General features: G+C 49.7%; 1 protein-coding gene across 3 annotated transcripts in view; it reads right to left on the bottom strand.

Moving 5' to 3' along the window:
* Positions 1-26,132, bottom strand: part of LOC100115632 (MOXD1 homolog 2) — a 432,542-nt gene that overhangs the window by 61,319 nt on the left and 345,091 nt on the right. For all 3 annotated transcript variants that reach the window (XM_032595855.1, XM_016990123.2, XM_001600248.6), the window contains one exon: positions 24,794-25,199. In XM_032595855.1, coding sequence (XP_032451746.1) covers positions 24,794-25,051 — 258 coding nt within the window. In that variant the 5' untranslated portion in view covers positions 25,052-25,199. The remainder of the gene's footprint in view (positions 1-24,793; positions 25,200-26,132) is intronic.

Here is a 26,132-nt window from a genome sequence, read left to right as displayed (position 1 = left end):
TCTCTGAGATTCAAATTTATCTCGTATAATCTCTCGGGCACACAGACGTGCACTCAAAGGAAATACCAGGGCAAAAACAATCGTAAATATCTCCGCGCACAGAGCGCGATGCGGACAAAAAAAAGAGAAGCGACAAAAGAAAAAATCCCGCACGAGCCAAGAAATATTTTTTAAAATAGAAAGTCATAAATCCCCATTACTCGGTGCACCGCCGCCGCTGGCTCTCGTATGATACTTCCCTACAAAATTCCGTTTCATATGAAAGAGCCATCTTTAAAAGGCACAGCGGCAGCAGCAGCGTGGTATAGAGCCTCTACGACAACGAGAACAGCTCGCTCGGTTATTTTAAAAGAGCGACCCGCCGGCTGCGAGCGAGATACACGCGCGGATCCTCCATTAAACGCGACAAATTTACAAGCATTCACGACATATTTCCAGCGAGCTCACAACGCCGCCGCTGCGCGCTGCACTATACGGACGCCTACGCGAGCTTGCGGAGAAATGAAGCGCAAGCTCCCGCTGCGTTATATAGCGCGTGTGTACCGAGAAAGCCGAGATTCGCGCGCGAGCGCGACTTTGTTTTTGCGGGAATTGAAGATTTTCGCGGAAGTCGTGTTTCGTTGACGACTGTGCGGCTGATGAATTATTTCGACGGAAAGCTTCGTTACGATAATTGAAAATGAAACGGGAGGCGGACGCGAGAATAATTTTCTCTGGTTATGTCGTTGTCGCGGCTACTGGGCGGAGCCTCGACGCGGCGCGTAAATAGTTTCCAATACACGGACGGTTATATTATACTGTCGGTTCACAGGAATCTTGCGGTCTCTCAAATAAAATCCAAGAAACTATTGCTCGTCACTTTGATAAAGGGGCAGCTCTCGTATTTATATAAACAAGGAGTATATTTCCGCGCAGAAATAACAGCGAAAGTTCGTCGTTATAATAGAAAGCTCGAAAGAGGCAAGACAAAAATAACAAGCCCGGGTCGGAAAAAATCTGTTCAATCAAGTCAGAAGGTATATCCTCGTATACACATCGTCGCTTCGTCGTTATAAACGTCGCTCAAGAATAAAAGCGAGCATTTCCTCCTAAAATATTCAGCGGTGCGTCATTAGGCCTTGCATCGCCACGTCCGTTTGCAATTATCGAAAAGCAATTTCGAAGCCGGCCGAAAAGTGCAGTTATATACTGCTGACGCGCGTTCGCCCTCTCCCGTAAAGGCTACAACGAAGCAGCGGCGGGAGCTTTAACGATCGGCTTGTCGAGGAATCGATACTTTTATTTTCGCCGGCTAATAAATGGTATTTCCGACGTCTCGCCCCGCGCAATAACGTAAATAATGCAATCTCGCGCTACCGCCGCTGCTGTTGCAGCGCAGACTCCAGATGCGCTGTGTGTGTATATATACACTGTGCGCGAGCGTGTGTCGGCGTTGGAGCAAGAGAGAGAAAGAGAGAGGGGGGGGGGTGAGGAGAACCGCCGGCGGAATAATAAGGAGGGAGGGAGCCGAATGAAAATAACACGTGGATGGAAAGCCGATGGATCGGGGAGAACGAAATTACGCGGCGGGCTCGGAAGCGGGAGCTAATGCCGCTGTCGGTGCTCTATACCTCTACTTGTAGAACGACTTTTTTCGTCCTTTGTTTTACGATTTGACGCGTTATAAGGTGTGTCGGAATCTGGCTTTTTTACAGCAGAGTTGAGGCTGTATGCTATAGCTTTGTTTATCGGTATGTATGTAGAGAGGTAAATTTCACGAGTTTCTAACGCGGTGCACAGCGATTTGCGGTTGCGCGCGTATTGATTATAATGTAAAGAAGTGATTTATCTTTAGAAAGTGCCCGCACTTACACAATCGCCCATATGGATACCAGTTCGAACGGAAATGCGCTCGCTACTACCAACTCACCTGAAACAGAGAAAAAGAAAAAAACGTTAGCCAAATGCGTACATTATAAACGAAATATCGTATGCAATGACTAATGGTATAACACACACACACACACACACACTCGAAACGTATTCCGAGAAACGCAATCGCAGACCTCAATCACACGTCCTCTCCAAACAAGATCGATAGCCACCCACGAGAAGCGAAAAGAGTAATGTATCCTCGAAAAAAACTTTTCCACCCTGCGCGCGCGAAGACAAAGAAAAAGAAAAAGTGTGCGTAGGGTGCGGTGCCCGTGAAAAAGAAGAAACCGAAATTTAAAAAATCGAGGGGGATCCTCCTGACGAGAGACAAATAGAGAGGCTGACCGGGGGCATCACGCTGTGCGCCGGATTCCTCGGACGGATCACACGTCCCGATATATAACCGGCGCAGGAATTTTTATCGCACTCGGCCGATAAGCGGCGGCTAGGCGGCAGGACTGAAATCTCTGATCAATCGCGAGCGATGCTCCGCCCGCTCTCGAGGCAGCGCCGGCGGTGGACGGAAGTTCACACTCGGATGGCTCTATCCCTCGGACAATTATTCTATTCTTCGCTCGTCGAGTTATTTACGTCTCTGTTTCGCCGTCCTTTGTTGACGTTTATTACGCATACGAGATGCCCCGGCTTTCGAAACTCGATAAAGAATCGGACATCGATCGTGTCTCGGCCGCAATAAAAGAGCGTCTTTATGACCTCTCCCTTGGAATTAGAATCTCAAGGGAAACAACTCACTCGTCTCGGCTGTGCGTGAAGTGGCTCCGTCCGAAAGATACACATACACCAGAGAGACTATACAGCGAGAGAAGCGTTGCATCTTATCAGCGGGGCTCTTTGTTTGCTCAGTGCGGCGCGCTCGAGTGGATCTGCTCTCCGAAAGTGTTATTCCGTCGGAGGATTTATAAATTCAAATCCCACCGATGGAGATAGAGGGAGAGCGAGAAGAGAGAAAAAAGAAGTAGCAGAGGCGACGCCGATGTTTTCTGTGCAAACAGCCGTGCACGGGCGAGGGTCACCGAGAAAAAGAGAAGCGGTTTTGGCGGATATATTAGGGCTTGTCGTCCGAGCGAAGCGAGGGAGATTTCATTGTCGCTGCGTTAAGTAGTAACGGCCGAAGACGGACCGAACGACCGGATAAAATTAGCTCGCGCGTGTGCCTCGTAAAATCCCGACCGTACTTTCCTATGAGATACATTTTATTACTACTCCCGCCGGGAGCTTTTTCTTCTCTCCTATAATACGCGCGCACGGCTATTAAGTGGAATTAACACCGCGAGCGGCTGAGTAACTTGTAAAGTTACAGCCGAACAAGAAAAAATAGTGAATATAATACGCTCGATAACAATGACGGTATAATTTACGGCGCATTCCTGGCTACTCGCGCGCCTCCGATTTGCCGGTAGCAAAAAGCCCGCGAAAATTGCACGTGTATATGGCGGTGCGAAAATTCCCAAAGTTTTTGCGAGAAAAGTGCGCTCGCGCGCTTGCGAAAACGAGGCGAAAGTGTCTATGCTAATTCACGTGCGCGGGTATTTTTCCCGCTCGCTTCCGGCGACGAGAAAAAGAGCCTCGGCTGCGCGTGTGTAGGAAATCAAAAAATGCACATTTGAATTTCAGCGCAACAAAAGCCCGCTGCAGGATGCGATAGTATCTTCGAGAAAAACCGAAGAGTGTCGTTACGCGCGACCTGCACCGTCGTGGTGACGAGCCTCGAAAAAAGCGAGCATCGCCGCCGCCGCGTAGAAATGAATGGCGCTTTACATAAAGGATGCGAAGCCTCGTAAAGATAAGGGCGCGCACTTGCTGCGTGAGTATGTGTGTGTGTGTGTGTGTTTCGCTCTCTGTCTTTAGAGTTAATGAAGACTAAGGGGAAAGATGAGAAACAACTACTATACATAGGCGTGTGTGTGTGGACTCGTTTACGCGATTCCTATATAGACAGGCGTTTCCTCGTTCGCTTTTTTTCCCGTTCTTTTCTGTCAACTCGCCTATTAGCATTTTCGGAGTGAGAGGGACGCGCGTGCTTTAAAAAATTTCCGTGTTCTTTTTTTTTACGTTTGACTCCGTGAAAAGTGTGTGTATACACGCTTTGTCAGCGCGGATCGATAGGATCTGCGAACGGAATGCGTACACTGTTTTGAATAATTACGTTCGCGCGCCGCTTGTTAGACTATTCGAGATCGACTGCAGGATACGTGTGTATGTGTATTCGTATAGGCGAACGTTTCAACGGGTTCGGTGACCACCGAAGCCGCGCCGGTAATTTTTTCCTGTCGATGACAATACTTTGATACGTGTGGGGCAGACCCGATCAAATTTCGGCGTATCTCGCGATCGGAATGCCCGATTCGTTTTACAGTTGGAATACTGTTCTCTCCGTATTATAATTACACCTGCAGCGGCGGCGGCGGAACAAGACACGACAAAAAGCGATGCACGTGCCGCGCGGAACAATCGCGGTAAATTGAAGACGTGCGAGCGAGCGAACGGCGGGGAGCCTTGAATATTCCGGAGCAGTAGCAGTGGTAGCGACTCGCGCTAAACGGCGCGTCAGAAAAAAGCCGACAGGAAAAGAGCGTCGATGAGCTGCCTTTTCCTCGTCTTCGCGCGCCCGGAAGCGATTCCCACAAATTACGTTAATTGAAAGGGCTGCCGGTGTACGAGCCCCGCGAGATGCATAAGAATCGAGCTTCAGAGGTGCCGCTCGACTACTATACGTGGAGGGACTTTTCGAAAAGCGAGCGGATAGCGCGTGAGAATAAGCGCAAGATTATTGTCGCCGTAAAGGCGTTATGACTCTCCGCGCGTCTCGGGAATCATTTGCGCCCGGAAATTTTATGGCCGGCGGGAGGAATATTTTTAAGTAGCGCTTTGAAACTTTGAATTTTTATGGATTCGCGAGCTGCCGCTGCTGATATGCACGTGGGCGTCGCTCGGAAATAGAACTGTTTGTTTGTAGTTAAAAAAGCGTTGGTCGCGCCGCGCAGCTGTCCTCCAGATAAACACGTGCCGTCTAAATATGACCGTATAACCCCTCACGCGCTGTAATTCTTTGAGCTACAGCAAAACGCTCTTACATAGCGACGTCGTACGTCGTAAAAACTCGTCGCTCCAATCAGCCGGCTATCTCCGATCTATCGCCGTAAATTCTCTGGCGCTATGACGGCGCTGCTATATAAAGCGGGCAAAAAAGGTGACAGCGGAAGGAGTCCTAACTTTGCATCCGGACGAGAAGCTTCAGAGAGTTTGATCCGCACGCGTCGCGCAATTAACGGCGACAATCAGAACGGTACCCCTAACGGCAGCTCAATTAATAGCGACCGCTAATGGGGGAAGCGCATCAGCGCGGGGGACGCATTCCTCGCTTTTTGCTCGACGACTATACACTACATTATACTGGCCGTCGGTCAGTGTTACACGCGGCACTTTATCGCGGCTCATTACGGAGGCCGCTGAGGATGCGTGCCGTGCGGCAGCGATGCCGGCTGCTCGATTGTCTCCGCAGCTGTCGCGATATCCACCGGCTATAGAGGGGAGTATAACGCGCTATCGTGATACGTTCGGAGTTCGTTTTTTGGAGCTAAGATAGAGCGGAGGGTGCAGCAGCGTCCGTTGGGAGAAATGAGGGTTTGATGGAGCGGTGGGCTCGTTTTTGCGAGCGAGAGCCGCCGGCGCGTTTAATTTATGGCTCGAAGAAGTATAGCATAATGCGATTCGAAGGAGAGCTAGTTGCTAAAAGTCGCGCGTCGTTATCGCGATAAATCCGTCAATCCGTACGTCGACGGATGTCGCGCATTATATTATAATACACGTCACGCGTCGGGGCAAAAAGTTGCCCGGGATAATGCGCGCGCGGAGAGGAGAGGAGACGGCGGCGTTCGATTTTGATTGAAATAATGATCGGAAGACGGAGGGTGCAAAACGCTCGTACTGCGACGAATTCCGCGTGTTAATGAAGCCCGAGCGACGACGGCATATAAATTCGTAGGGATCGCGGCATCTTTGATATTCCGCGGAGTGGAAAAACTGCAGCTATCTAGATAATGACCGAAAGCTTTGAATGACGATGAATCACAGCGCAAAAAGCAGTGATAGATGACTGTGCACAGAGGCAAGACGCGATCCGTTTATTGTTTCAGAGCCACGAGCCCGCGGTATATAAATATACACCAAGCGAGACACTTGAAATCTCTATTTCAATCAGCTGAGATAGAAGCTCAAGTCCATATAGCAGCGACTACAAACATCAAGCGTATCAACGCGGCGTACAGCGGCAGCAGCGACCCGCAGTAAACCGAACGACAAAAACGTATACACAGCCGCGCGCGAGAGATAAAGCGCAAGAGACGAATGCAGCCGGATAAGCAGACTGCATAGAGGGCCAAAGCAAAGAGCGACAGAAGTGATATTCGGTGTGCACACGCGTATGACGGCCGGCGGCATAAATCCGGTGCGTCTATTTCGAGAGAATGAGAAAGAGACAGCTGCTGAGGCGCCTATTATCGCGAGGCCCTGGAATCACGCGACGTCGATAGGAAATATCACCGCTTGCCTTGGACGTGGCAGCTACTCGCTGATACGCTGGAATAATGTCCAGCGGGTCTTTGTTTAGGAGCGGGCGCGTGTGTGTATCTCGCTGAGGAAGTGGAAAGATTGGTCCCGACTCTTCGTTTGGGGAATTTTAAGTGCGCGGCGGAGGAAGGGAGATTAGGCCGGACGTATACGCCCAGCGCTATGTGACGTAATCGTTGCTTGATGTTCTTTTCTGGCCAGTAAATTGCGTTTAAGTAGAAGACATTGAAAATAATCAGACACGAGTTTTTGCAGTGTCGAGAGTAAATAAAGGGTGAGTTCCCCTGCGTACAAAGAGCAGTCCTTGCGAAGATCGTTAAAGCGCTGTGTAAAGTCCCATTAAAACATCATTTGCCCGTCGCTCGAACTCGAGATCATCAACGCGCGCACGCGCGAAAAAAGGTACTCGAAGCTCTTATCCGGTCCCCGTATTACGGCAGCGTTGATCTGAAATATTCGCAAACATCGCGGGTGGCGTGCAGGACTGTATTTTCAATGACGAGCTCGCGGCTGGCGAAATCAAAACGAGAGAACAAAAAAGGGCAGGCCGCAATTTTGCAATGTAAATGTTATCCGGCAAGCGCGGCCGAATCGATTTACATAAACGGCCGGGGAACCGTAAAAGATAACGTCGAAAACGTAATATACGCCTGGCAATAAAGCCGCGGGGGCGCGCGCGAGAGCACACAAAGAAAAATTAATAACACAATATAATATCAATGGGAACAGGCTGGACGCGCGGCGGCGATAGCTAGCAGTGCACGCATGCATTGAATTGCGAAACATTTTATCGCCGTCAAAACAATAAAGACGATTGATTGAAATACTGCCGTTAAAGCGGCCGCGTGCCCGGGCGAATCTTACGAGTGTAAGCTGCGTCGAGCGTATATGATATTATTTTTTTCGTTTATTTGCCGCCCGGCGCGTATCGTCATTTTTTGCACATTATTCGAGGCGCGCCGACCGAAAAAGGCTCGATATGCCAGAGCATTGTGTTTAACGAGTGGGAATAAATACGCCCGACAAATCTCGCTCCTCCTCGGAGCTTCTGGATGAGGGAGAAGAAGAAAGAGATGCGAAGCGGCAGAGAGAAAGGGATAATTTAGTGCTGCAGGGGAGTAGAGCGAAAATATATGTGACGAGGTACTTTTTAATGGATACGCCATGAAAAAAAACGCATAACGATCTCTCTCCGAGCTTTCAACCACGGCGTATCAGTTCCCGCGGAGCTGGGGATGACAAAAAGCCGAGAGTTTCAAAACAACATTAGCATTCGCTCACTTCTACTTCCTGGAACCGAAAAAATTATCCTCATCCCCAGCAGCAGCGGTAGCTGCGGTGGAAAAAGGAAAAAGCCAGAGCACAACGGACTAATTACAATATTTTTATAACTCGGCCCTCCCTCTCTCACTCTCGCGGCGAGAATAAAAGCAGCGCGAGAGGGCTGTACATAACGCCGTGCGCGGGGACAGCGGCAGCAGGCGAGAATAGCCGAGAGAAAGAGAATTTTTTGCAGTCACGCAGTCGTCGCTGCAGGCTGTCGTCGCGCCGGTCCATCGTCCGCGGCGACAGCCCGAAGGAGAGAGATCTTTGAATTTGCAAGGCTGAATAGTCGGGCGCGCGTTTTACAAATGCGCTTTTGAAGCTCTCCCTCTCTGTCCCGGGATGCTGGAACGAAGCTGCTGCGCGAGCTCTGAAGGATTGCCTTTTTCAATTTGCGGAGAGGAACACAGAGCGCGGAGTCTTTTTTCCGAGGCGGACACACGCACGTATGAGATATAATTTAATCTAGCCAAATATCAAAGCCGGCCTCGCTGAGCGTGAGAAACTTTTGTTTTTCGCCCAGATGAACAACTTGCCGGCGAGCGCTACCGAGATTGCCGGCGACGAGAGAGACAGTAGAGAAAAATAAACATAGGAACAACATCAAGCGTCACAATTAAAGTCTGAGCTTTTAAACGAGCTAACTGCGCGCGTGTAAAGCGAGCTGCAGTCGCGACGAGGATTTTCATTTTCCTCCCTCCCCTTTTTGTTTCTTAATTAGCACGAGCTGCTCAACCAAGCGGAAGAACTCACGCGCGCCCGCGGAGGGCACACGGCTGTTAACGGCGCAATAATAAGCCCAACACCGCATAGTATAAATAAATAAGTAATTCGACGCACTCGGCTCATGCATATTGATCGCGTATTCCTCGTCGGCTGCTGCCGTTAAATTCGCGGATTTTTTGCCCGCGCGCTCTGATGTCTGCGGGACAATTTATAGAAAACCACGTAATAACGTATTTAAATGTGGGGCGCACTCGGCGTACCGCGTAAACTATTTATGCAACGTAACAGTGCGCGCGCGCGCACGCGGCAAAAAAAGCGCGGCGTTTCCCCCCATGTAAATGACTGTGCACGCAAGTATGCGATAACGCGCGCGAGTGCGGTCGCGTAGATCACGAGCTATACAATTTACTTATGCACATCTCAGCGCCGACGATGAGACTCGCGCGCGCGGTGTTTGCTTTATTCTACCCCTTTATTTCGCGGTGGATATGCTATCTTTGCGTGATCGGAGTGGGGGATGATTAATCCCTGCATAATGCACACTGTCGAGCGTCGGTAATGACATCGATAACGGTATTATCGCATACATTGAACCAAAATCGAGTCCCTGAATAATTCAACTCTCTCTCTCTCTCTCTCTCTCTCTCGCCTCGGAGAAAAAATTCAGCCGGCAAAATTGAAACGTCGGTGAATTCTCCGATAAAATGAGCTCCGCTGTACTCGATGGTTTTTGTAATAAACAAAAAAGCGCGAGAAGACAAGGCGGGATGTGGAGGCCGCGCAAAGATCATTGCCGAGACGAACGAGGAAGAGAAGTCAAGGGGAGCAAAGCCGTAGCTATCATTGCATCTCCTCATTACCATAACTAGTTCCTCGCCCCTGGTCTTCTTCTTCTTCTCTCTCTCTCTCTCTCTCTCTCTCTCTCTCTCTCTCTCTCTCTCTCTCTCTCTCCCTTTCTCTCTCTCGCTCGGTGCCTTCCTCCTCCGCCTCCTCGGTGCGCGCACGCCCGTACTTACACACTCTCTCTCTCTCTCTCTCTCTCGCGCGCTCTACGTGCTCCCCTTTTTATTCGAGGCCGCCGCGCGCGCGTGCTCGAATAAGAGAGAGTAGAAATATGCGCCGACTGCCCTTTGCGCCGCAGAAAAAGGAAGCTGGTAGCTGCACCGCCGGCACCATGTTGACTGAGTTTTCTGCTTGTCTTGCTCTTGTTTCGGGCCCCGGCGATTCGAGAAACAAACGACGCTGGAATGCCGCACGCACGCGGCCTATTGTTTTGAGGCGTGCGAAAGGAGAGAGGAATAATTGTTCGAGGATGCTACACCACTGGCGTCCCTTTTCCGTATAAATTTCTTGAAAGTATAAACACGCTTCGGAGTCGCATAATACCGGCAGAGCTTCAAAGAGCAATCATCAGCGCTCCTCGTTATAACACGGGTTAGTATATAGCGGCAGCTAACAAACAGTTTCTCGCACCCCCGAGCTATAAATCGTTGAAGCTAAAAATCACTCGCTTAGTAGAAAAGAAAAAACCTCCCCATAAAGGAGGAAAAAAACAAGCCGCGCCGCAGAAAAAAAAACGTGAAACGAGCGGAAGGGACAAAAGTATATGAGCGGCTCCCGCTACCATATAAAGCAAAAACTCGCGCGAGCGAAAGATGCAGGCGGTGGCGGCGGCAACAGCTGGAGCAGAAATACGTCGCGAGCGAGCGGCCTTATAGAGGACGCGCGCTCGCCTTCTCCTATACGAGGGAAAGGGTTGCGAGGGGCAACACGACGCTTCTTCTTCTTCTTTTTTTTTCATAATATACGTATAAGCGCGACGGTCCGTCTGTCTCTTTTTTGCGCCCGCGGAAAAGAAAATAATAGGAGAAGAGGTAGCGGCCGCATTGGTCGCGGTGAAATATGGACTAGACCCGTGATGTATGTAATCGGACATTCGGCTTTAATTAAATTCGTACGCCGGATATTCGCGGGATTCAAGGGCCATACGTCATTTTCCGGAGAACGGGCTTTTCCGCGCTCCGGAAAGCTCCTCCAGCGATGATCGCCCGGTGATTTAAAGCGATTTTTTATTCCCCGTCGCGTATTCGGAAAATTAAATTTTTCCATCGCGCGCGAAAAATGATAAAGAGTAGGAGCTGACGGTATACACGCCGAAACATCGGAGGAGCTCTCGCTATTTGTCTTTAGCTCAAATTCCGCGCGATAAATCAGACTATATCTCGGTCTATTATCTCCTCGAAAGCAGCAGCGGCAAGAAAGAAGGGTCCGCGGGATCGTAATCATGAATCTCGCGAAATGAAGCGCGCGCGCTCTCGTTTTCGTGCCACTCGAAATCACTTGCTGCTGCTCCTCCTCATCTCGGAAGAGAGAGAGAGAGAGAGAGAGAGAGAGAGAGAGAGAGAAAAAGAGAGCGAGGGCCGCACGACGCGACGAGAGTGGCATGTGCGCGGTAGCGCTTCATGCGCAAGCAAAAACGTGCGCTCTTGGCTTTTATGCATCGCGGCGCGCGCTCGCGAGAGAGAGAGAGAGAGAGAGAGAGAGAGAGAGAGACTCGTATATAAGGTAGCCGGTTCTACTCCCTCAAATCTTGATGAGCCGATCCCAAGAGAGAGAGGTAGAGGAGTAGGTAGCGAGTACGGGGAATTTGTTTATTTCACGTGATGCTGCGCGCAGGGGGTTGAGAGATGAGTTGGCGCGATTTCTTTGAATGAATTGCGGGACGCGAAGAGTGAAAGTTGGAAGGGCAAGCTGATCGTTCCCTTTTTTTTCTTACTTCGCCGGGACAGGAATGCCAAGCGCGCAATGTTATTATTATTATCGGCGCCTTAATAATGTGGTGGACAGGGTATATAATACACGAGAGCTTCGAGGATATCGAAGATAAATCGTGATAATAAAGCATAATTCCGGAGAGGAACCAAGACAAAGAAATAATAAACTCGGTGATGAGTACATTCAGGATCGGAGGAGGAGGAGAAGGACGGAGAAGGAGAAAGTATAATACTCGAGAGACGTCCGAATTCGCCGCATGTATACACACAAAGGCGACGACGACGACGGTGGTGGTCTCTCCTCGGGACGTGCGCGGATGCATCCACGGCTCGTCGTATATATAGGTATGCGTATCCGCTTTTACTCTTGATATCGCTGGGTCCCCGAATAATTACAGGGGAGCGTCGGAAAACTGCGAGGGGAAATGCAATGATTTTGCGAAAAACACGTGGACGCGAGAGGATCATTTTTCACGCACGGGGGAAATGGTTTGTCACTTACATGTGTCACTTAATAGTTGACGCGAGTTGACTACCGGATTTTTCGAGCGGGGCTCGGATGATGAAGGGACCTATCTGGGTGTGTGTGCTTTTTTTATTGCCAGCCGCGCTACACTGAATTACAATATCTTCCTCGTTTTTTTTTGCAGCAGCAGCAGCGACTGTATTGTACGAGATCGCTCGAAGCGGCGACTAAAATTCATCAGAGGCAAATTAGCCGCTTTATCACACAGCCTGCAAAACAAACAAATCCCCGAGCACGCGCTATATACTCGCCGAGAAAGAGAGATAAAAAGTCCAAATTCGCCGGAGACCCGGCAAGAAGGAGAGTAAGGGAGACGAGAGACGAGAGAGAAAGGGAGAAAATGACGAGAGGAAGAAGAGCAGCCGACCAAAAGAAGAGACGGCACTTATAGCCCGCAGCGGAGCAAGGATGCGGTGAGATCCTGGCGCGTAATGCTCTTTCTCTCTCTCTCTCTCTCTCTCTCTCTCTCTCTCTCTCTCTCTTTCGCTCTGCGGCTATCACGAGTATTATAGCATGCGAGGCAGGCCTCTTTTTGTGTCTCCGCGCGCAGAAAACCGCTAAAAATTCGAAATTTCCATACACGCTCGCTCGGCTGCTCGCTTTTTGTCCAGCCCCATGCTGAACAATTAGGACTTTTTGTGCGCGGCAATGCATCGCGCGCTCTGTGCTACGGGCTGCCTCGATTTCCGTTAGCGAGCTATTATAATATATCGACGGCGAGGTGAGAGCTTGGAAGAAGGAGGTACTTTGTTGTAGAGTGTTTTTCGGACGAGCCTTAACCCAAGCTGGATTATAATTGATTGCGACATGTGTGCAGCGCAGGTTCGTTCAAACACAAAATACCCTGAATTATCCTCATTACGCAGAAGTATACGGCGGGTCCATCGACCTCCGACCGACTTGGGAATAAACAGAGGCGGCTCGCCTTCGGAGAGCGGGCAAAGCAACCGACTCCGTATCCAGAGAAAATTGAAACTGATACACTCCAAGAGAGAAGGTATATAAGAGAGCCGCCGCTGCAGTAGCAGCTCAGCCTCGGATAATGAAAAGATGGACTGATAAAGGAAGCTTTAATGTAGGAGGAACGAAGAGAGAGATAGAGAGAGAGAGAGAGAGAGAGAGAGAGAGAGAGAGATAAAGGAATCATGCTAACGTGATTAGGAGCAAATGAAGGAAATGGAGTGGGTCCCGAAGAGGCGAGGTTAGGATCTCGCGAAAACGGAGACACACAGAGCAGAGTTAAAATCCAGCCGAGTAATGCTGACTCGGCGAAAGACTTTGCTGCACCGGCGGCGCTTTGTTATAAACACGCGACGAGAGCGCCGGCATTGGGTTACGGGGAGTAGTATAGCAGCACTACTCGAATAGCGCCGGGGATTTTCGTGGAAAATTCGCGTTCTCGTCGCGCGTTAGTTATCGCGTGACGATTCTCGTCGCCGATGTAGGTTAAGCCTATTGCAAAAAACATTTTCCAAATCGGAAGTCTGGCTAACAAACGCGCAAGCGCGTACTTGCGTAATTTTAATGCACGAAGAGCGTTCATCGCTTTAACGAGCTTGAGGCAGGAAGGCGAGAATCGAATATCAAGGAGGATTTGGAAACAAAAATATCTACGACGTTGCGCTGCCCGTTACGCGAAAGCTGATTCGATCCTTTGTCAGTTTTCCCAAATCAGTCTTTTTAGTCATACGAATTTACTTTGAAAATTAAAGCTCTCACGTATACGCCGCGCATATTTATCGAGCCATTCCCTCAGAGTCTCTCGAGTTACTCCTTGAGAGAAACGTCAACGCGCATGCTGGCCGAAAATTTAAAAACCGCCATCGATACACCGTGCAGAGGGTACATCAGAGTCGGCTGCTTTAATTACACGCCGTCGGAGTCAAAAAGCCGCAGCGAGGAAGGAAAAAAAATGATCGACGCGAATGAGCATTACGCGTATGAAAATATGAAATTACCATACGAGCGCGTCAGCGGTCGAGCGACAAGGGAACCAGCTCGCTCCGCGCGAGACGCACTCGTGAGAGAGAGAGAGAGAGAGAGAGAGAGAGAGAGAGAGAGAGAGAGAGAGAGAGAGAGAGAGAGAGCGAGCGATCGTGTGCGTGGCGAATATGCGTGCTCGTGAGATTTCCTGTCGTGTCCAGTGCATGGGGATGGGAAGAAAGGGTTTCGCGTCAGGAGAGCTCCCCTCCCCTATCTTTTACCGCTCTGTGCGGCTATATTGCAGACTTTTGGCAAGTGCTGCTCTAACGAATATTTAGCATGGGAAAATCAGGCCGATGCACCGTAGGAATTCCGGAGCTTCCTGCGGCCTTTAATATCGACGAGCTGCTCGTGTATGCGCGCACGGTGATACTGTGTGAGCTATATACTGAAATCGAGCTCTCTAGACATAAAGTGAACCTGCTATCGATCTCGCGTTCGCTGATGTATTTTCCTCTGAGAAGTTGTGTCGGATACGCGAGTGTGTGTGTACACACTTTGAGATGCGATTCGAAATTCTAAGAAGACTCGGAGCTAAATTAAATCGTCATCGCTGTTATATAGCGATGCGAAAAAAATAGAATTCAGGCCGCATGCTCAAATTACACCCTTCGCAGCCGACGCGACAAACCCCAAAACAAACAATCCCACCGATATATCGTTGCCCTCGCGGCCGGCCAAGAATAAAGGTATCGCAGGGTATACCTGTACGCGAGGGAGATAGAGCGAAATATTCCTACACAGAATCCCCTTCGCCACTGCAAGAGAGAGAGAGAGAGAGAGAGAGAGAGAGAGAGAGAGAGAGAGAGAGAGAAATAAGCGACCGCAAAGAGGCACTTTAAATAGCGAGAGCCGGGAAGCCGTAAGAGCGCCCGCATGTCGGTCACACGGCTGTAAGAGAGAACGCGCGCTCGCGAGAAGCCTTCGGAGCGACGTCTCTACAGATTGTTTATTGGGGCCCCGTTCGAACGCGCGACTTGTTGCCTGCAAATTCGCGCGCGACACGTACCGAGAGAGAGAGAGAAAGATACATGCGCGCCCGTAGCTAGTAACACAGAGATGGAGAGCCATCACGCGCCAGTTTGTCTCTAGCGAGTGTTCCGCGGTTATTTATCGCCCCCGTCGGGCTCGCGCATTTTCTAACAATATACTCCTATTGAACGATTGCGCGCGACAATCTCGACTGATTAGCGCTCCGTCGTTCCCCGCCGAAATCCCGCTAAACAGGTCGCACCGAGGCGCACAATGAGAGATATCCATCGTCAGCCGCATATAACAATGCCACAGAGCGAGAGAGAGGGAGAGAGGTAACTAATCCCGTCTAATTACGCGCCGCTCGCATTGGATACGTTATAACGTCGCGGCTCGCAAGCGCGAACAGTATACAACACACTAGCGCGCGGTTAACGCGCGCGTGCACACAACGGCTCGCTCTGCGAAATTATCGGTGGTATTCAGTGAAATTCATGCGATAGCGTCTTTCGACCCCCGCACGCGTGTTATAATGCTCTCGGATGTCATACGTGGATTGTTACAGCGGCGGGCATATGTACGCTGTACAATTGCGCGCGCTCACAGCCGCGAATTAACAAGCGCCGAGAGTGAGACCTTTCGATTATCGCACCTCGGCCAGCTCGCAAGCGCGACTGCAGTGTTGTGCGGTCGACACACGCGCTACAATTGATGGCAGCACGCGATCGATCGACGACTCTTTAGCCACGCTCAAACGCTCCCGTTATTGGGCTTTTTCCCGGAGAAGTGCCTCTCGCAAGCCCATACGAAAAAGCGGCGACGCGGGCCGGCAGGGAAGTGCTGCTATCTGACGGCAGATGGTCCAAGTACACTTTTCGGAGGTTTGTATCACCGAATAGCCATCTGCAGCTGATCGTTCGAGAATCGTGCGTACTGCTGAAATTTAATTTACGCGCGAATATATCATGAGCTCGAAGTTCCTCTGAGAACGATTCGAGATCCGCGATAATAAGACAAGCAGCTCGGCTGCTCGCATTAATTTCTTGCCGTCGGCGTTCGCGAGGCGCACAAAAAAGCCGACAACAGTATCTCGCGCGCGCGACAAAAATCGAAAACTCTCTCTCTTTCTCTCGCCCGCTGCGTTACATCTCAAGCAAAAATCTCGCCCGGCGAATATGTGCACTGACGCAACGGCCGAAAGATAATAAAGAGCCACAGCGAAAAGTGTCTGATGCCAGCATCGCATGTATATATGCAGAGGGAGAGAGACGCTGCACCGCATGCGGGCCATCGTCCATCTAGCGGTCGCGGAGTGTAAAAAAAGCTGGGCGCGAGATTGACTGCGCGAGATCCGAGATCAAGGATTTATTTTTACGGTCCACCGCTGCCGTGTGCGTAGTTCCAAGCGCAAAGCCTGTCTTACGCGTATACGTGCGTGTGAGATCTGTTATTTTTGAGCGAGTATATAAGTGATTCGTCTGCCGTGCGTTGTAATACACTTTTACGGACCAGAACTGCTGTGCCACATTGAATTTGGATCTCACATACAGCTGTTATGCAGGCTCGCAATAGTTTTGACGAGTCAATTTCAGTTATACGTCTATAAAACGAAACGAATAATCGTTAGTGTACTTAAGAGCGGCCCAAGCGATTCAATAAACCATCTCGAGCGCGCCTGGCATCGTTTTTTCTCGAAAACAAAACCTCCGGAGTCAGCGGTGCATCCGTCCCAACAGAGTAGTCGTTCACGCTCTGCGAGGCCGAGTTTTGACACTATCGCCGCGGCCGCATCTGGGACCCATGCGCGCACACATGCTGGCGCGAGCACACGCGCGCGATCCATCAACTCCGCGGCGGGAATGATCGCGCCTCGACTTTTCCTCCAACGCCTGCTGCTGCTCTGCGAAGTTTTAACTCTTTCTCTGGCCCTGCTATATGAGCTGTTTTTTGGGAAGATTGACGCGCAGCTCACCTGCTCCATATTTTTTCGGTCGCGATGGATATGGGCTCGTTTGATCGATGGAGATAATCGATTTAATATTTCGTTGTTCTTTCGCTGACGCTTTCCCCGATCCGTCATTTTTGCCATTAGCGCGTCTTTTCTTACGGCTATCCAGGACGAATACCTTCGATACATCCATTAACGAGAAATGTCCCTTAATCTTCACACTTAAACCCATAAAATCCCGCCGCTTCTTTTTAAGAGTCGCAACCCACTGGTCCGGTGCGAAGTAGAAAAAAACGAAAGCAGACCCTCGATCTCGGAAGAGACATTCCGGCCGTCCCATTCAATCTTCCTCTGCGCAGCCTGTTTGTTTTTGCCGGGCGAAATTACAGTTTTCCCTGCGCTGCATCACGGGAAAAAAGTCTTACGTCCGCGTATAAAAACGAAAATGATATCCCGGCACTCGCCGCGGATTTTCACTCCCTCGCGCGCGAAGCAAGCCAAGCTTCTTGCGCGTCCTCGAGCGAGACGAATAACGACTTCCAGGACTCCCGCGCCAGGGCCGAATCATCCGTGACGCTGTGTCCGTGACGACAGCCCGACAGAGCGATTTTGGTCTATGTCGTGTCGCGTCACGCCGGATAAAGAGTCGTGCATCGATCGATTTTTTGCCTTTGTGCGCGGCGAGATTCAATTGCGGTGGAAATTTTTTTTTGCGCGCGCGGCTGAGCTAATTAGTCCGTAGCAAAAGTGATTGTCCGACGACGTGTAATGATGCTCTACCCCGTGGGATTGAGTCCTAGCTTTTGCGGTGACAGAGAGCTCGCTAATGATTTCCCCGAAGTTTCATGATGCGAGAGAGAGAGAGAGAGAGAGAGAGATCGATATGCCGTTGTTGCACAATGGATCGTTCAACTCGCCGCGCATAACGAGACCTGATAATTCTCCCCCAGCCAATTATTGTTAACGAAACATGGCGTAATAAGCATCCGAGCCGCTAATAGCAATGATCGCGAGCCCTCGGCGTAGTGGCACACACACAGGATCCATTTGCGCGCGGACTTTTCTTGCGCGACGTAATGCGCGTTAATTCTTAATTTCCTCGTTTTCGAATCGACGGCGAGCGGAAACGGCGCGGGGCGAGCTCGCGCTCAGAAATGCGAAGTATTATACACTCGTCGGCAATAAATTAAACGATCCTCCCAAGTTTTAGCGCGTGTAACGTTATAACGCCGAAATTGCTCAATCCTCCACAGGCGAACACGATATACCACCCGAGTCGCGCCGTTTCAATTTGCCCATGAGGCAGCTCACACCTACGGAAATCGGCAAAAATTCTCGCGGCGACGCGATAACTCTCGATTCACTCAACAGCTCTTTCTCGATACTCTTACACACACACACATAGGCGCGCAATTAACATAGGAAAGCCATTAAACTCGCGCTTGTCCGAACACGCGCATAAAATTACCATAGACACGTGTGCTTGGCGCAGCTGACACGGCCCCAAAAATTGTTTCTTCCCGACGACCGATGTGTACGCGTATATCTGTATACATATAAATTTAAACAGTCGCGAGTTTTCCGTCTTGCGCGCGGCACACATAAGTCAGCCTCCAGGGACACGCTTGCTCTTTAGCCTTACACGTCCGCGAGCAGCGCTGGAGCGTTGTAGCGACACGGGCAGTGCATTTATGCGTTATGTACACGTATGAAGGACTGAGCGCGAGCACACATTAACATATAACGCGGACCTAACGAGAGAAAGAAAGAGAGAGGGAGAGAAAGAGAGGAAGAGCGAATTGCTCGGACTCGTCCGGCGTGGGCGCAAATGCGAGTATATCAGCTCTTGTTTGTCCTTCAATTTTTCAGCAGCTTTTTTTTTCTCTCTCCCAGCTGCGCAGCCGAGTCATTAGTCTCGCGCGAATTTTTCGCCGAGCGCCGGGACTGTCCGTCAATTTACGGAGATTGAGCGCGGGTGATGAGCGCTGCGCGTGCGGGTTGTTTCAATTTGCGAGCCACGCTTATTATTACCCGGAGAGTAATTAGATTGATAGAGTTTGTTGAAAAATTGAGCGCCATAATCGATCCCCGTTTCGGCGCTCGCTCTATGCTTGATTGATGGAGGGAAATATTTCTTTGAAACTCACGTCACACCAAACTCTCGCACATGACGCTTGTATACGTATAGTTATGAAGACTCACCTGTAACAAAAAGAAAATACGAGAGTTAGAAGCGAGAACGAATGGGGCGCTGTATAAATTTAATTCTACGGGATCGAGTTGAAAGTACAAGATTTAACACGAGTCGCGCCCGTACTAAAGCTCCTGCGAGATTGTCGCAATAATAAACGCGGTAATAAGCCGCGCGCGGCGGAATATAAAGTTAATTTCGCGCCGTTACAACGAGACCGTGAGATAAAAGCGCGCTTGCGCGGCAAAGTTCGTAAAGTGTCGTCGTCTTAGTCGTCCTTTTCAATCGCGCTCCTAATCGCGCGAACGTAAAGCGCGATTGTGCGTTCTGTATTATACACACACAATCTTTAATTGTCCTCATTACCATCTCCATTCCCGTTTCAGGAATAAAAAGAGTCGAAAATAACTCGGCGTACAGCTGATAAATAAATCGGGCTGGAGTAGAGGACGTCGAGAAGGAAAGGCGTCGCGGCAGCCGTACATAAAGTGCTCGGCGCACTTTGTGCGGGCTGTGGAATAAAATTCCCATTTCGCATTTTGTTCGACGCCGTCTCGCCGACACAATGACGATAAAAGAATTGTGTGCTCGCATGGATGTGTACAGATAAAACCGGTACGCCGTCGCTCGGGTCGCTCTTCTCTCGCTTCGCCCTTATATTGTCGCTTCGTCCCGCGCGTAAGTCGAGAATCCTTAATTGATTATATACACGTACACCCTTTGCCTCTTCTCGTCTGAGCAGAAAAGTCCCCTTGAACGAACAGAACTGCACTGAACTATAAAACTGCAAATTCAACGAATTTTCAACCCCGGCTTTACACGTATCCGCCTTAACGAAGCTTCGCGGGAAAAGCCTCATACGGTAGCTTTTGCCGCGGTATTATTTATTTTATCGAGAGGAAGAGCGAAGCTTCAACTGCAAAAAAATCCCGCTCAAATCCTCGCGCCGGGTGCCGGGCGGCTTAACTGTTTACCGAGTAAATTGGCGGCGGCGGCACGGCAGCGATTTTTTTCGCTCTCCCGATTTTGCGCTTTGCGCGCGCGAGCGCTGGGAAAAAAAGAACGTCGGTGTTAACTCGACGGTTGAGCGGCGTCGAAAAGGATTAGCGCGAGCGCGCGCAAAAGTCCGCAAGGCAGAAGCGCGGAAATTGGCCGGTGATCTTTTTTAAAATCCGGTCTGGCGGCGTCGGCCACTGCGCTGTTTTTTTAAACGTCGTATAAAAATATACCTTGATTGTGCTCTCTCCCCCTGCGGTGGAGCAGAGGTTTTTTTCTACCTACGGCGTTTTAATCTCGCGCGAATTTGAATTCCATCTGGATTTGCTACTTCGGCGGATCGACAACGCATTCATCCGCTGAATAGTAAGGTTCAAACGCGGTGGATTTTTTGTAGAAAAGAAGCGCACGATCACAGGCAGTTTGTAAATATTTCGAGAACCAGGCCAAAAGGCCAGCACACGGGTAATTCCCCTCAGTATGCGCATAATCAAGGGTCAACGCGTGCGGATCAAAACGTCAAGTATCGTCCGGCTACCGCAAAGGGCCGCAGCGCGTGTACAGGCGAGAGAAAGAGAGAAGAAATTTCCTATTCCTATATATCCTCTACCTACGGCCTCTTCGGAATTCCAGTCTCTCAAACGAGCGAAGCCCTCGAATCCGGAATTCGATGCGGCTACCTACTATACATCGTCTCCGCGCAAAAATGCGCCGGCTCGAAAGAACAGCAGCTTTACATCCAAGTTTACATTGCAGAAACGCAGTGGCGATTTTTCGTCCCACGGTGATCCGATGCCGCTGCCGCTGCTACTACGGACATTCGCTGCGGCATCGGGGATGTGGTCGGATGGTGTACGGCTTATCGGTGTAGCACAGAAGCGAATGTATTAAACAACAGCTCTTAAGCGAAATTTTGTTAACGAAACATGCAGCAGCACAGAGACGCGAGGGGAGAGAGCGACGGAGTGGACAGACGTACACACCAGCGATTTCAGATGTATACGGGCGTTTCAGCAGTTGAGGGGTTAAGTGGATTAGGCTGGGGAGTGAGAGAGAGAGAGAGAGAGAGAGAGAGAGAGAGAGAGAGAGAGAGAGAGAGAGACTTCTAAAGCTTCGCGCGCTGACGATTCAATTCTTCGGCGAATTTGTTCTAATGGACGTTGTTGTTGTGCCTCGGCTTCCCCTGATCCCTGATGTATTGGAAGAGGCAGTGAAGTAAAAATGCGATTATTCACCTTTAATCCCATGGTAATTCTGTTATACTGGCCCTTCGCTGATTGCTTCGGTCGTAAAGAAATTTTCAAAGGTGCGTAGTATCCGCGATGCACGTATCATAGAGTCAGAAATAAAATGGAATCGGCTGTCAGGCGAAATATTACCCTACTAATAACCTTATTGACGATCACGTCCAGCTGTCGGAATTCGCCGCATCACGGCTGATGATCAATACAATTTAACCGCTGCTCTCAGCGCGCGATCGGCCTCATTTTATAGAGGAAGAAAGGCCTCCTTACATAATTCAGCAATCGAGTGAAATCCTCGCACCAGCGACATCGACGACAACAACAACGACGCAAGGGAGCGTGGAAAAAAGCCCACATAATACGTGGAAGAGCTCTCACTATATAAGTACGAGCAGTCTCGGCGTTATCCGTGCTATTTTTTCGCGCGTCTCAGCTCTCTCGTCGTTACACACGATCGCAATCTCGCGCGCTCGCGCAAAACCAGCAGAGCCGCGAGCGTAGCACTTTTCTTGCAGCCTACCGTGGCTGCTGCAGCTCTCGTCGCGCGGATTCTGTTTGCTCCTCGTGCGCGTAGTCCTTTCGTCTCGCCTCATCGTCTTTCCTCGCGCGTAGTACACACACAGCAGATACACACACATATATCCGCCGCACGGGCAGTCATATCCTTATGATTATTCCCGGGAGCCTCGGGCACCAGGCACTCGACGACGACGACGACGACGACTTTCCCAAGACTCCAGTTTGTCTCTCTCTCTCTCTCTCTCTCTCTCTCTCTCTCTCTCTCTTCTCTCTCTCTCTCTCTCTCTCTCTCTCTCTCTTTCCACCTGTATTGTGCACTCTCGCGAACAGGTACATACAGTAGTGCCTCGGGTGTGTACCGGCGATACGCCGTTTATGTATTATTTTTTCCCCTCTCCACCGTATGCCTCTTCGCTTCTCGCGGCTTTTTTACGAGCCAGCGTGATTATTATTGTTATTATTGCGCGCGGAAGGGGAGAGCAGCGCGTAATTGCGAGGGATTATTAGGCGGCCGCGCGTAATTAAATGCGAGAGGGGCGCGAGATCGTCGTCGTCGTCGCTCGCGGGGAGGACTATAGCTTTGTTGACTGTGCAAAACGAGTGCACGCCGATCGGCAATGACCGACGGTGTACTTTCTGCAGCAATTTTTTTTCTCGATCTAATGCTTTCCGGCTCTGCCAGAGGGCAATACATAACTGTGCGACCGGAGATACGCGGCTCGCAGGTATACTTTATTTTTCTAGGCGGGATTATTATGGACACTTTCGAGCGGAACATGTTATTACGCAGGATTAGGAGAGTGTAATTAAATCTGAGAGACGCGATGTGTGCCGCTGCGATCGTAAAGCACTCTCGGTGTGCCGTTCTAGGATTTATCGGTACGCAAAAATTTAATACGCGAGTCGTCATTAATTTCCAGTAATTTTTACGCTGCAGCCTTTTCTTCGATCATTATCATTGATATACTTTTTTAATTAATGCGCTTATGTTTGATTTATATGAGAATGTATTACGCCGAAGTAGATAACGGAAAACAGAAGTGTATATAACGCTTGCGCGCGCGTATGAATATGCATAATCATAACTCTGAGAAAAAAAAATACGCTGCAGCGTAACAATTAATTAACGATGATCGGATTGATAACCTCATTACGTATACGCAGCCTGCAGCGAGTCGAGGGCAGGAATTTACGCGCGAAAATTCAGCCCGTCGCGAACAGTGAGAAAAAACAACCAACTGCCCTGTAGCTCTCGGCAGCGCGTCGGTGTAACTCGGTAACGGCGTAATAAAGTCCTGGAGCACGTCGTCTTTCTCGAAAGCTCAGCATCGAGCAAAGCAACACTGCGGCGGCTTTTGTCGCTCAGAAAAATCGTTGAGGTAGGTACAAACACACGCTAAGGCAAAAAGAGAGAAGTGAAAAATCATAGCTCCGAAAAAAAGGAACACACGACGGGAACACCGCGAAGACTATAAAAAAGGAGATCTGGCGAAATGTGTCCCTTAAGATAGAGAGCGAGAGCGAGAGGGAACGCAAGAAAAATATGGACAGCCAGAGAAGAGAGTCCGAGGGCGGGGGCGCAGTAATGGCAGAGCGCTGCGCCGGCCGGGATTGATAACTATCGGATGGGCCGATCGAAACGGGACACCCGTTACTTATCGGGGGGCCCAACGACTATCATTAGCGCTCCACCTCCTTCGCTCCGCTCTCTTTTCTCTCTCTCTTTCTCTCTGCTCTCGCCCGACGTCTGCCGCGCGCTGATCCCTTCGATGCAGCAGCTTTAAGAGAGAAACATGGAAGAAGCTGTATGTACGTGCAGCAGCGCAGCGCAAACTGCGGTAGCCGAGTGAGATAAGAAAGCGAGAGTGTGTCCCGCGCCGCTTGTAAATTGATTCCTCGGGAGAATCAATTTGAAAATTAACTCCGCGCGTTTTTGCCAGGAGAGCGTGTATATACCTGCGCCGCTTTCCCCCAAAATAGCCTTCAAATCACGGCAATTAATTAAAACTCCTGCGCATCGACCGTAGTTATCCCCCGTAAAAAGCCCGGCCCGCTAGTTAGCCAATCGAAAAAAGGAGCCGGGACCCGGGCGCCGCCGCCGTGAGCGCATCGATCTCGAAATTACAGCGCGCGGCACCCAGTATATTTTCGGTGTACGTATACACCTATACACACACAGCCGTCGCGTGATTTATGCGACGGCGCGCGACCTCCTCTACTGCTGCCGCTAATGCTGCGGCGCGCGCTGCTGACGAGCAACGGCCTATATGTGTTTTCGAGTGGCTGACCCATATAATAGTTTTCTTACTACGAGAGAGGCGATCTTCCAGGCCGGCTCACTCGACTTTCTTCCGAGACTCGGGCATCTTCCACCGCCGGTATACACGTACGGACAAGAGGCTTTTTGTTTCTGGCCGATGGTCTTTTCGAGCGAGGTTCTATAAAATATTTAATCGAAACGCCAAGATTTATTGCTCCTGCACGGGTCGCGCGGTAAAAATGCTTGGATCACTTTTTTACAGCAGCACCGAGATTTCGCCGAAGAAATTCATACGATTCCGCTCGCCACCTCGTAAATTCCGAGGCTATCCCGTCGCAAAGAGAGAGAGAGAGAGAGAGAGAGAGAGAGAGAGAGAGAGAGAGAGAGAGAGAGAGAGAGAGAGACCATCACAAAAACTCGGCGCGCACTTTCCCATAGCCTCGGAAGAAACAAAGCGCTACTACCAGCCGACGGACGGACCCCGAAAACCGTTTCTAAATTGCCCAAAAGCATCGTAGTCGCACAGTGTGAAGCCTGTCTCGTCTTGGAAACTCGAAACGTCCTCTCTGCAGCGTGCACGGGCCAAGAAGCGCGCAGCCATAAATCCCTGAGTTTACGCAAGGAGCTGTGTGGGACAACACGCGGTTTGCCAAAAGAGCCGCAACGAATCGGCCGACGCTGCTACTGCGCGACACAATCACCGACAGGGGGAGAAAATCTCGACAGGAAAAACGACGGCCGGCTAACGTGAAAGGAATGTGCGCGCGAGCTAGTAGCGGCGTGAGAGAAGAGAAAATAAAGGTGAAGGTCGAAGAGAAAAAGCTTACCTGAAGATGGACTTGGCCGTTGTTGTCTACCCAGCCGATGACCATGTCGACGCCCTCGCGGCCGTCGTCGCGCATGAAGCCGAAGCCGACGTAACCCGGTGTCATCACCTGCAACTCGAACGTCACGTCGTTTTCCCCGGGCGTCCAGAGCACCAGGAAGTTGTTGTCCAGGATGGCGCTGTGCTTCCACTCGATGCCGTGGCAGCTCTGGATGCTGAGCAGCAGAGCCAGGCTGACGCACGCGGCTAGTCCCTGCATCTTGACGATGTGTTTGTCTAGATTTTTCCGAGTGACCGGCTGTCACTGGAGCCTGAAGTGCGTCGTATTTTGCTCTTCAAAAGCCGATTTTGAAGAAGGATTTCGAGAGTTTGTGGGCTCGGAGTCACACCTCCCGAACTCACAGCATCTGCAAGGAAAAATTATCGGTGTTCAGTTGCTTGCCTCTGATGACGTTCTCTCTGTTTACTGTGTGAGTTTAGGGAGTGCGTGATGCTGTTTTTTGTTATGTTTTGCTGAGTACTTGTTTTTTTAAATTTGTCTAAGGCACAGTGTTACATTTATGTTGGTTGGAAGAAATATTTACTAATGTATGTATATTTATAAGTATTCCCAATCCGTGTAACGCAAAATATGTTCTTGAATTGCTCGAATTTTCGGTATTTCGATGCTTTGCACTTCTCCAAATAAAATACTCCGATTATTTTTTAATCTTATGAGCAATTGACTACACCTCAATAACAAGCTATACTATTAAATTTTCGTTGCTGCACTACACGTGAACCTGTCAAACAGTGTGTACTTTGAGGTTAATGACTCCAAACGAAACTTTTTACACATGGATAAGCTATGAAAACTTTATAATTTTTTCGAAAACTACGAATAAAATAAAACGTTAAATACGTGAAATTCAATACGTCGCTGAAGGCCCAATATACAAACGTTCAAGCTATTCAGTATCAAAAATACATATAAAGCAAACCAAATGTTTCGTACGTTTATTTTTAAAACAACTGCAAAATCAAGCGGAACAGAAAGTCGATTTCAATTATATTTTTTGAACGGATCAAACATTTTCAGTTTTATTTCCGGTATGAACATTATTTTCATGAAAATATAGATTCTGTCAGGCGTTCATGATTTTTTGTTCACGTAAACGCGATGCTTGTTGGTCATTTGTTACGAATCAATAGATTTTGAATGTATAAATGGGCGGATGTGAAAAACTAATCTAAACTTCATTACTCCGAAATTTCACATAACCATCGAATCGAATGCAAAACTTTTGTTCAGTTTTAATTATCGAGTTGAGAATAGCACTAAACTTTCGCAAAACAATCGA

This window comes from Nasonia vitripennis, chromosome 1 (genome assembly GCF_009193385.2).
Source record: "Nasonia vitripennis strain AsymCx chromosome 1, Nvit_psr_1.1, whole genome shotgun sequence".
Lineage (NCBI taxonomy): Eukaryota > Metazoa > Arthropoda > Insecta > Hymenoptera > Pteromalidae > Nasonia > Nasonia vitripennis.
The sequence above is the reverse complement of the archived record's forward strand: the minus strand, read 5'-3'. Positions and strand labels throughout refer to the sequence as shown.